The sequence below is a fragment of the Falco peregrinus genome, chromosome 6 (assembly GCF_023634155.1).
Source record: "Falco peregrinus isolate bFalPer1 chromosome 6, bFalPer1.pri, whole genome shotgun sequence".
Lineage (NCBI taxonomy): Eukaryota > Metazoa > Chordata > Aves > Falconiformes > Falconidae > Falco > Falco peregrinus.
This window is the reverse complement of record NC_073726.1, coordinates 31931113-31941378: the sequence shown is the minus strand read 5'-3', so window position 1 is coordinate 31941378 and position 10266 is coordinate 31931113. Positions and strand designations below refer to the sequence as shown.

Genomic DNA, 10266 nt, shown 5'->3' with positions numbered 1-10266 from the left:
TTAGATTTTAAATATTTTCTTAAGAAAAACTATTTGTTAATATGAAAATCTTGTGCGATCCTTATTTGTTTTCAGAACATATTTCCAAGAGCTGGGAAGATCTGTTTTCTGGCATGCATTAAACATTTTTCCATTGGTCACAGCATTCTTGCACTAATTGAGTTTAGAAAACTCTTCAGCTGCTGCCTAGATGAGTATAAGCTGCAAAAAGCAAGCATCAGAAATAATGGGATCCATTAACTAATTATCCTTTATCATCAAACACTCATCAGTTGCAAAATGTAATATGAGAACTATGTTCTGGTATCCCAGATCTTTCAGATTATAAGAGCTGCTATAAAAAAAGCACACCAGTATCTTCTTTCCTGAAATACTTCATACTTCTCAGTGAAAGAACCCACTGATTTTCATAAAGATATAAATCTGTAAAAGCCAGAAGCCTTCTGAAGCATACAGAGATGATTTCGGTGTCTAAAGTAAAAACTTCAGGGAATATGCTTTGTTTATCATGCATGAAATACGAACAAATCTTTTCCCTGGTTAAAATTATCCACTCTGCTAAAAAAACCCCTACAATGTATAACTAAATTGCAAATTGGGACATTTTGGTAGAAGGCATGGCTTTTTTAAAATTGTGATTATGGACTATGTAGAAGAAATGTTTCTTCATATTTCCTCTAAATGCCCCTTTACTTTTACAATGATTTTTTTTATTTTCTATGACAACATATATAGAACTATTTTGCCATAGCTCTCAACTTTCTATAGGTAATACATGAGGAAGATAATCTCACTAATTCTCACTGTTTTTCCATGGGAAGCATTTTGTCTCCTTTAAATAGGAGGAAATTAGAGTCACATTACAGCTGGCCTTGTTAACATATTGACCTTGACTCTTTGTTGCCTTACACTCAGTAGCTACATACTTCTGTGTTAAGTGGAAGCTAAAAAGCCATCCTCTTGGAATGTTTACCTTTTGAACTTACATGTGAATTTTTGCTTTGAAAGATGACAAGGTCCAAGCGAGAACCAACAACATGATTTCAGTTGGAAGTCATTACTTGCTGTTTTAAATTACAAACTACACAAAATCCCTGACAGAAAATCCCGCACAAACACATTAATAGCAAAAAATCTTCAATAGCTTTGACTCCTGCATAGGGACGCCACATAAAATCTCTGTTAGCATTCAAGTAACAAGTAAGTATACATTTAAAATTCACTGGTTGCACTACACCAGCCTAACAGTATTGGCGGGCAGTGGACTGCATTTTTCATTATGCTCCATACCGGCAAACATCGCCCTATAGCGCTATACCCTGCTGCCATACTCTAGCTATTTCCAACAAACTGACAGAGCAGCAGTCCATGCGCCTGGTCTGTGGAAGGAGAGTAAGTCACAGGAGCATCTTACAACACAGCTACAAAGCAGCTTCAGTGGAGGAAGTCAGGCAGTAAGAGACTCTCAATCCGTTAAAGCCTCACTAAACACCCATGTGAAAGATTTAGTAGTTTTAAGATACTTGTTGGTACAAAGATACACAAAAGACGATCTGTTAGTACAATACAGAATCACTCTGAAATCAAGGACTTAAGACTTGAGTTAAATCCAAGTATTTCTCCTCCTGTTGGGAAATAACAAAAATGCCCTATCAAGATGGGTTCAAACCTGTCAGCTTTCTCTTGAAGTGCTCGTTCTGGTAAGAGTGGTTTACCAGCAAATACGCCTTTATTTCTCTGGGCCTGATTATTCACTCTTTTGCATGCTGTGTAACTCGTCACACTGGTGCAAAGTCAGGTTAAAAAAAAATAACAAAAAATAGGCCAAACAAGTGCCTTACATTCCACAGGTGCAATTATTTTACAAATAAAGATGAAGTGAAGAGTCTTTAGGTGGAGACTCTTACTATGTTATTGTTTTTGAAAGCAGAGATACATTACCATTTGAAAGTATTCTGTACTCAGTAAAACCAAGTAGGGATATTGTTACCACTTGGACTTTTCTTAAAAGCATAGATTCTTACCTAAGGGTTTTTTCCCATTCTGCTGTCTTTCTTTTTTGTTTCTTTCGTACGTGGTCGTATTTATGATCTCTCTTCCAGTGTTGCAGACTAATTTCTGTTGCAGGTGTCATTTATGTCCTGTTCCCATTTTTATGCTAGAAAGCAAAGGAAACAAGCGGCACAAAGCCTTTAACCTTATCTTCCAGGCAACACTATCAATATATGTTGGTTATCTTCTCATGTTGCTAATAGAAAACAGAAAGATATGTATGTGTAGGCCTATCACTGGTTTTATACACAGTCTCTTCTAGGATTAATGTTTTCGCTTGCAGGAAGAACATGCAGCTGAACATCCAAATGAGAATGAATTTTGAAAGATCCAAGAAAGGATGCTTCCAAAAGGTAAGCTTTATAAAAGCAGACATTTGAAACCTCAATATTTAATAGTGTACTTCGCATTAAAACTCAGGTCTTCATTAGCAGACCTCAGATAATGTCCTCAAAAGTAACAGATTTAGATATACTTTCTTTTCCTTGTGCCCTGAACACCCAAGAAAACTCAGTTACTAATGGCTGACCTTTGGGTTTATCATAAGTCTTAGCTGAACCTTTTTGTCTAACTGGGTTAATTAGGTATTATGTTTTCTCTTTTTCACCTAAAGGTTTTGTAATGTCTAGTATTTTAGCTCCTACAGCTGCTTTCATTATGCAAGTAAAAAATCTCCTACGCAGAGCCACCTATTTTCACCAAATACGTACAAGCTAAATCGGTTTTGAAACTTCCATTCTTCTGTGAACACTAACTGAAATTGGCCAACAAGCTGGCGACCATTCCCCTTCCCCCAGTGATGGGGAAAGAGTGGATGATAGACATGTGTGCCTGCATAAACACTGTTCCTTAGGAAACAGCCTTAAAAAAAAAATAATCACTTTTGGGGTCACATGTTAAAGCTTTGTACAACTGGGGGTTTGAGATGTGCTAAATCTTACATTCACTTGAATAGAACTAATCACTCAAATTGCATAAAGCTAAGGGCTTGTTTAAATCCTCACATGACTGATGACTAATGTTCAGTATTTAAAATCCTTTTGGAAGACAAAGGAACTGATTGTTTCATTAGAGCAGTCAACTTTCTAATGAATTTAAATCTCTATCGTTTAAAATATCTAAGCAGCATGACCTTGCTTTATTGATAGATTCTGCTTTTGTCCTGGAAAATTTTGCATACTAAATAACAAACCTTAGAAGCAAAATATTTTCAGTCTGAAAGTGACTTAAATGCTATGTTTTATGACAGGTATCACATGAGGAAAAACAAAGATAAAAGCTCAAATTGTTGCTGCTCCATAGGTGCCCTGAATCTAAGATCTCTTTGACTTGATCTTAAACCTAACGGTCGCTGACAATTTACGTGGGTGTAAAGAACTGCCTGAATATGCCTCAGTGTACAATGCTAGAATTGAATACAAGGTTTAACACTTCATCTTCTCCAGCAGTTTACTAAACTTTGAAACTAAAAAAGCAATGTAGTTTGTATTGGTGAATCTCAAGGGGGTCCTGAGAGAGACTGTAAGCCTTTCAGGGAACTCACAGCTTTGTTCTCTTTATACCAGAAATCCAGCTGGGTTCTCCTTGTGACTGGGATACCCAACAGAAGGCACACTATGGCGTCAACCCCAGATGCTTCACAATTAACTGTAGGAAAAGCCTCTCGCAGCCAGTACATCCCCACTGTCCCTCTCAAGCACTCCTTCAGAGTGCTGTAACCCACGCCAGAGCTCGGGCAGCGAGCGACACGCACCGCACCGCATCGCACCCACCCCCCCGCCCCGGCACGGGCCGCGCCACCCGCCGGGTGCTGCGCCGCTATCCCGCAGCGGGCGTGCAGGCGCGCGGCCTCCCGCGGGCGGGCTCGCGCTCCCGGGGCGGGGCGGGGGAGGCCGCCGCGTGCCACCGGCGGGAAACGCCGCGCGAGCAGGTTCCAGCGCAGCAGCGCTGAGCCCGCATGCAGGCGGCGGGCGGCAGCTTCTGAGGGGGGTGGGGGGGGACAACGCGCACGGAGCCTAAATGGCGCTCCGTCCCATTACATCAAAAGGAGAACGTGAGGCAATTATGTGTGCGGCGACAGTAACTCTTAGAAAATAAACCACAGCGCAAAACGGGGAGGGGGAAAGACAGGCTGAGGCCACGCCACCGTGCCAAGGAGGCCGAGAACTTTTACAAGAGGTCCGGCCCACCCCGTCTAACCTTCCCCAGCGCCTATCAATCCCCTCTAGCCGGCCGCAGGGGAGGCGCTCCCCGCCAGCGGGGAGACGGCAGACACAGCTCCTCCAGAAGAAGCCGAAGAGACGGAGGCGCGGCCCCGCCGCCGTGCCGTGCCTTGCCAGCGACCCTCCGGCCTCCCCACCACCACCCCCGGCGCGGGGCGCTGCGCGTAGCCTCCGGCCCGCAGGAACCGAGGGCGGGCGCCTAGCGGAAGGATCCCGCTCCCCAGCCCGCCCAGCTCCGAGTTGCCGCAAAGCGCGGCTGGGCGGGCAAACTCTCTGTCGCGCTGCCGGAAGACGGCGCTGCGCTTTGCGGCCCGGCTGCCCCTGAGAAGAGGCTGGGAAACCCCGTTCGGCCTTTTCCCGGTGCTGCGGCTGAGAGGAAGGTGAGTGTCCGGGGGCCTCACGGTCTCCGCCGCTCTGCTCGCGCCGTTTTCCCCGGCAGCGCTAACGCCTCCTCCCTCTCTCTTGCAGGAATCATGCCGGCCAAGGGTCCCCTGCAGAGCGTCCAGGTTTTCGGGCGGAAGGTGAGGCCAGGGCGCGGCGATCCGCGTCGTCTCCTGCTCGCTCTCGGGCTGGGCCGCGCCCCGTGGCCTTACGCGCTCGGGGTCTCTTGGCCCCAGCTCGGGAGCAGTGGCGCCGGCCCCTCGCCAGGGCCGTGTGGCGGGGCTGGTGCGCGGGAGGGCCGGTGGTAGCGAGGCGTGCTCGGCAGCCTACGTGTCCCACTCCGTGAGTGCCGGAGCACGCCTTCTTCCTGGGGTCGGGCGGAAGCAAGGGGAAGGATTTGCTCTTTCGGGGAGCGGGCCCGGGCTCTCTGGGTTGGAGCTCTGCCCATTCTCTCAGGAGCGGCAGCCGCTCTCGTCCCCAGGCCTTACGGGCCTGGCTTGGCATTGGCGGTGTCCGAGAGTCATGTTACGAGGTAGTGGTGGGAACATAAACTTCGTACTGCTGGGAACCAATGGATCGAATAATTCTAGGTAACATGCCATTGTGAGAGGAAATGTGCCGCAGAAGTACCATCTTAAGGAATGGAGAGGGTATCTTTCCCTTATTTGTAACTAAATCCTATAACTTTATAGCATTTATAAACAAAGTACAATTTTATTAAGTGCCTTAACACTGAGTCAATACCTGCGAAGGTAAGGACTGGCACTGTTTCATTTAGTGTGAGGTATTAATTTTGGGCATAAAACTGAGGTTTTTACATTGTTAAAAAGAAATCTGCTTCACAGTGCTAGTGCAAAAGTGAAATGCCGTACTAATACACATTTGGATTTTTAGAAAACAGCAACTGCTGTTGCCCACTGCAAGAGAGGAAATGGCCTCATTAAAGTGAATGGAAGACCTCTGGAAATGATTGAGCCCAGAACTCTGCAGTATAAAGTAAGTGTCCACCCAGCCTCCCCCCACTGCCTTGGATGTTAAAATATGTTTATACACATAATTGCTTGGGGGTGGAGAAGAGTTGTTTGCCTTATTGACACTACTGAATTTTTGGTTGTGTATTACCTGAAATGTAGATGTTGTTATGAAAATGCAGAAACCTGTCCTCCTGTGTTTGCCTTTTTGGGAAGGGTGGGATTTTTTCTTAACTAGATTCACGTATGTTAATGTAATTATGTGAAGTGTTTTCTGCACTTCGCTTTTTTTTTAAATTGAAATGGGTGACTCTGAGCCCTCCTTTTTAAAAGATTGCTTAGCACTTGAAATACCTGTTTGAGCTAAAACAGACTAGATAACTATGAAGTGTAATAAATAAGTGGAGAACACGACCTACAAAATAAACGATTTATTTTTCCCATGTAGTTATGGCATTCACTGAAACTGTTCCCATGCGCTTAATTCCTGTGTGCATATGCTTTGCTATTAAGATTTCTGAAACTTAAAAAAAAATAAATACCAAGACTTAAGTAAATTTGTTTTGTAACAGTCCTAGTAGATGTCAAAGAACTCTGCAAAAGGTGTACTTAATTTGGGTGTGTACTTGTAAAATCAAGGCTTCATTTTTTAGAACAGGAAATAAGTACACCTATGGTAAACCTACTACAAGCTCTAATCCTTGTTTCTGATCACAAATTAATTTTCTTTCTGTGTTTTGTTTCCCAGCTGCTTGAACCTGTCCTCCTCCTGGGGAAGGAACGGTTTGCTGGTGTTGACATCAGAGTCCGTGTAAAGGGTGGTGGTCATGTAGCACAAATCTACGGTATGAATTTTGTTGAGATCTCTGGTGTAGGCTAGAACAGGTCCAGCGACTGGTGGGTTGACCCTGGCTGGATGCCACGTGCCCACCACGCCACTCTCACTCCCTTTCTCTGCAGGAGAGGGGTGGATAAAATAATATGGAAATAAATTCATGGGTCAAGATACAGACAGTTTAATAAAGCAAAAGCAAAGCCTGCATGTGGAAGCAAAGGAATTATTCTCTGCTTCCTATCAGCAGGTGATGTCCAGCCACTTCTTGGAAGGGCTTCAGTATGTGTAAGCGGTTGCTCCAGAAGACAAATGTAATAACGAATCCTCATCCTTCCTCCTTTGTCTTAGCTTTTATCGCTGAGCAGATGTCGTATGGTATAAATATCTGTTTGGTCAGTCTGGGTCATCTGTCCTGGCTGTGTCTCCTCCCAAGATCTTGCCACCCCCAGCCTTTTGTGGAGGGAGGAATGTTGGAGAGACAGCCTTGATTGCTCAGCAGTAGCCAAGTAATAATGACATCTTTCTAGCTGCCAGTACAAAGCACAGCACTATGAGGGCTGCTATAGGCATCATTAACTCTGTCTCAGTCAGACTCAATACAGCCATGTATTTAAGAGGCTTGAGTTTAGCATACTAACTTGCACATCTCAATGTTCTGTTTCTGTTTCCACTGCACAAATGTCTTTTCTAAAGGCTTTATTGCTTATATTTTATGTGCAAAGCTGTGACATCCAAAGTAAGTTGAATGAAGTTAATGGATGGAATTTTGAGGAAAAGTGAGGAAATAATCTTTGCAACTTGCAGTGTGATAGGGCAGTTCAATTGCAGCTAAGCATGAACATTTTGGGAGGGGAAAAAGGAATTTATTATTATGAATTATATATTTAGTTTTAAATTCCCATGTTGTTCAGACGCGTCTTTCAGCTGACGTGCAAAGCAAGGCAATTTTTTCCCCTTGGAGAGAAGATTGAGAACATACTTGCATTAGCTGTTGATAGAGGTGCTCTTTATGAAGGATGGTGTGTTCTGCTGTTTTGGTATAGGTTAGTGAAGTGGAGCTGAAGCTGTGTAAGAGGAGAGACTTGTTTCAGTCTCAAAGTTGATTGTGTTCATTTTCAGAAAATTCAGATTTTTGTCAACGTCCTGATCTTGATATCCTGACATAACAGCCTGACAACACCTTTACAGTTCTTCCCATATTCCTTGTTTGAGTTCTGATTACTGTGCCTACAGGATTGTTTTACTGATACGTGCTAGAAGAACTGCTCATACCATCCTATTGGCCCTTTTGCCTTCTAAGTCTTGTCTTTGAACACAATGACTGATTTTATCCTTGCTGAGAAGTATAGATGCTTCAGAGAACTGTGTTTCTAAGGATTTTGAAAGTTGCCTGCTTGTAGGTAGAAGTTAGTACAGGGGAGAGAAGGTGATCAAGACTGCCCTTGTGCAATTCCTTGACTAGCTGGCAGTTGTCAAATCAACAAATGAAGTGTGGGTGGCCTCTTGGCACAGATTTCTTCACTTTTGCCAAAGTATAGATCATGTGGAGTATGTGGGAGGGGAGGTTGAGGGAAAGGACAATTTGGTAGAAAACAAGACAGCAAGTTTCTCAGAAACTGGCACTTTTAAATACGTTTATTTACTTACTGATCCATTTTATTTTTTTAACAGCTATCCGGCAAGCTATTTCCAAAGCATTGGTGGCTTACTATCAAAAATGTAAGTTGTTTTGATTGTTCTATTAGTCTTCAATGGAAATTTATGGCTTCTGTTAGTTGTGGTGCAAAAAATGTTAATATGGACTTACTCCATGTGAAACTTCTTAAACTGAAAATTTTTTACTTTTTTTTTTTCAAACAGATGTTGATGAAGCTTCCAAGAAAGAGATCAAGGATATTCTAATCCAGTATGATAGGACTCTGCTGGTTGCAGATCCTCGCCGTTGCGAATCCAAGAAATTTGGAGGACCTGGTGCTCGTGCGCGCTACCAGAAGTCTTACCGTTAAAATTGTTCTACAGTCATGTGATGGTCAATAAACATAAAGAGAATTTGATACATTTCAGGTTTCTAAATTGATTTTTTCTCTGTGTTATAATTGATATACAAATTGATGGGTATTAAAGTAAAATCAGAGGGTTGTTGGCAGTTCTCTTTTAACCCTTCATAGTAAGTAAGTCTAGATAGATCGGGTCTTGTGAATAAAGAAGAGCTTTCTCCTGTTGATGAATGTGTGGTTTTTGGAACATAAAGAAGGCTTACATCCTGTTTTTTGTGGGTACATGCAACAGTGTAGCAGTTAATTACAGCAGAATTAAGTCTTTGCCTTTCTGATCTAAAATGGGGACCTTTTTCAGTACCTGGGTAGTCATTCTTCCAGGTGTTAGGAGCTGACATGAGCAGCCTGTGTTCTTTCCATGTGAAAACATCTGTGTCTGCCTGCTTACAGAATTGGTCTGTAATGCATGTGAGTGTAGTGCTAACTCCTAGCTGGTAACTTCTGTTTAGTGTGTTACATGGCTTCGGTGTGCTGACCTAGCACAATACAGCACATGAAGCATTTTTCCACATACGCTTCAGCACTGGCAGTTCATGTTCTTGCAAAGGACTTCTGTTTTTCTTGCATGTGTGTGCTCCTGAAATACCACACTGAGAGCAACATTGTAAACACTACTATGGAAGGTTGTAAGGCAATGAGTTACTCTTGTCTGCGTGAACTACATTAGTTTGTGCTTGCTTAGTGGTGAAGAATTTACCCCCTTGAGAGTAATGTAGTGCTGAAGTGGGGCACCTGGTTTACAGTTAGTATTTAAAGTTTATATTAAACCCAAGGTAATTATGGGGTGGGGGGAAGATTTATTGAACTCTTGCCATACCAGATAATGCAGAGACAGAGTTTGCTGGATTAGTGTGTCTAAACGTAGGATTTTTTGTTTTGGTTTTTTTATTTATTATTTTAAACCAAACCAAATATATCCCTTTTCAAAATAGTATTTTGTAAATGTAAAGCAAAAAGGTTTTTGTGTTACAAATGAGATTGGGTCTAAAGATTCATTTTTCAACCACATGTTCATATAGTACAAATACAGAGGGGTGTAGACCTGGAGAAATGCATTAAGTTAAATATGTATGTAAAAAAAATCCCTTTGGAAGCCACACGGTTGCTTATGTCATGAGCTAGATAAAGCAATTTGAAGGCCTTAGGGAAGTAGTTGAGAAAAACGTGGAATTGAAAATACAGTCTTCAAAGATCTAGCTAGGGGATGTGTGTATCAAACATTAAAAAGTTGGAGAAGCTCCAGTTGCTTATCCATTGGAACAATTTTTTTGTTCTGGAATTGATCTCCCAGGGACCAAAAATAAAAAAAAAAAAGAGTAGTAAAGTTTTGAGTAAGACATGGGAGGATGTGGCAACAAAAGGCTGTTGGAAAGACAGATTCTGTCCCTTGGAAGAGTTGCATGTAAATTGTGGCCTTGGCTATGAGCTGACCCAACAGGCATGGGCGCAGGCCTGAACTGTTGTTTCCTATTAAACCAGTCTGGAGAGGAACTGGAAGGGATGTTGGAGACAAAGCAGCTGAGAGCCTAGCTGTTGCTGTGTTGCTCTCTAAGCCTGGTATTTTTGTGTCTATTGTAACATTTGTGCCCCAATACTGGAATTGTTGTAGGAGCACCTTGACACTTGAGGCTTTTGTTGGGCTTTCTATTTACTAATGTATTTCTCTCACTTGTTAAATTTCAGTGCACTCGGTCAACACAAAGTTAAGCCAGCTTCTTTTGTAAGTTGGGTTGGGGAATTGGAAAGAA

General features: G+C 42.8%; 1 protein-coding gene across 1 annotated transcript; it reads left to right on the top strand.

Moving 5' to 3' along the window:
* Positions 1-4513: 4513 nt before the first annotated feature.
* Positions 4514-8519, top strand: RPS16 (ribosomal protein S16). Its single transcript, XM_005236711.4, has 6 exons — positions 4514-4654; positions 4743-4795; positions 5550-5651; positions 6375-6471; positions 8133-8180; positions 8322-8519. The coding sequence occupies exons 2-6, from the start codon at positions 4748-4750 to the stop codon at positions 8465-8467; spliced, it is 441 nt and encodes a 146-aa protein (XP_005236768.1). The 5' UTR covers positions 4514-4654; positions 4743-4747; the 3' UTR covers positions 8468-8519.
* The last annotated feature ends 1747 nt before the right edge of the window (positions 8520-10266 follow it).

Excerpts from the sequence above, each read along its gene's own strand:
- RPS16 (XM_005236711.4), top strand. The coding sequence starts at position 4,748 with ATGCCGGCCAAGGGTCCCCTGCAGAGCGTCCAGGTTTTCGGGCGGAAG. Across the intron at positions 5,652-6,374 it reads CCAGAACTCTGCAGTATAAA|CTGCTTGAACCTGTCCTCCT; the intron begins GTAAGTGTCCAC and ends TTTGTTTCCCAG. Across the intron at positions 8,181-8,321 it reads GGTGGCTTACTATCAAAAAT|ATGTTGATGAAGCTTCCAAG; the intron begins GTAAGTTGTTTT and ends TTTTTCAAACAG.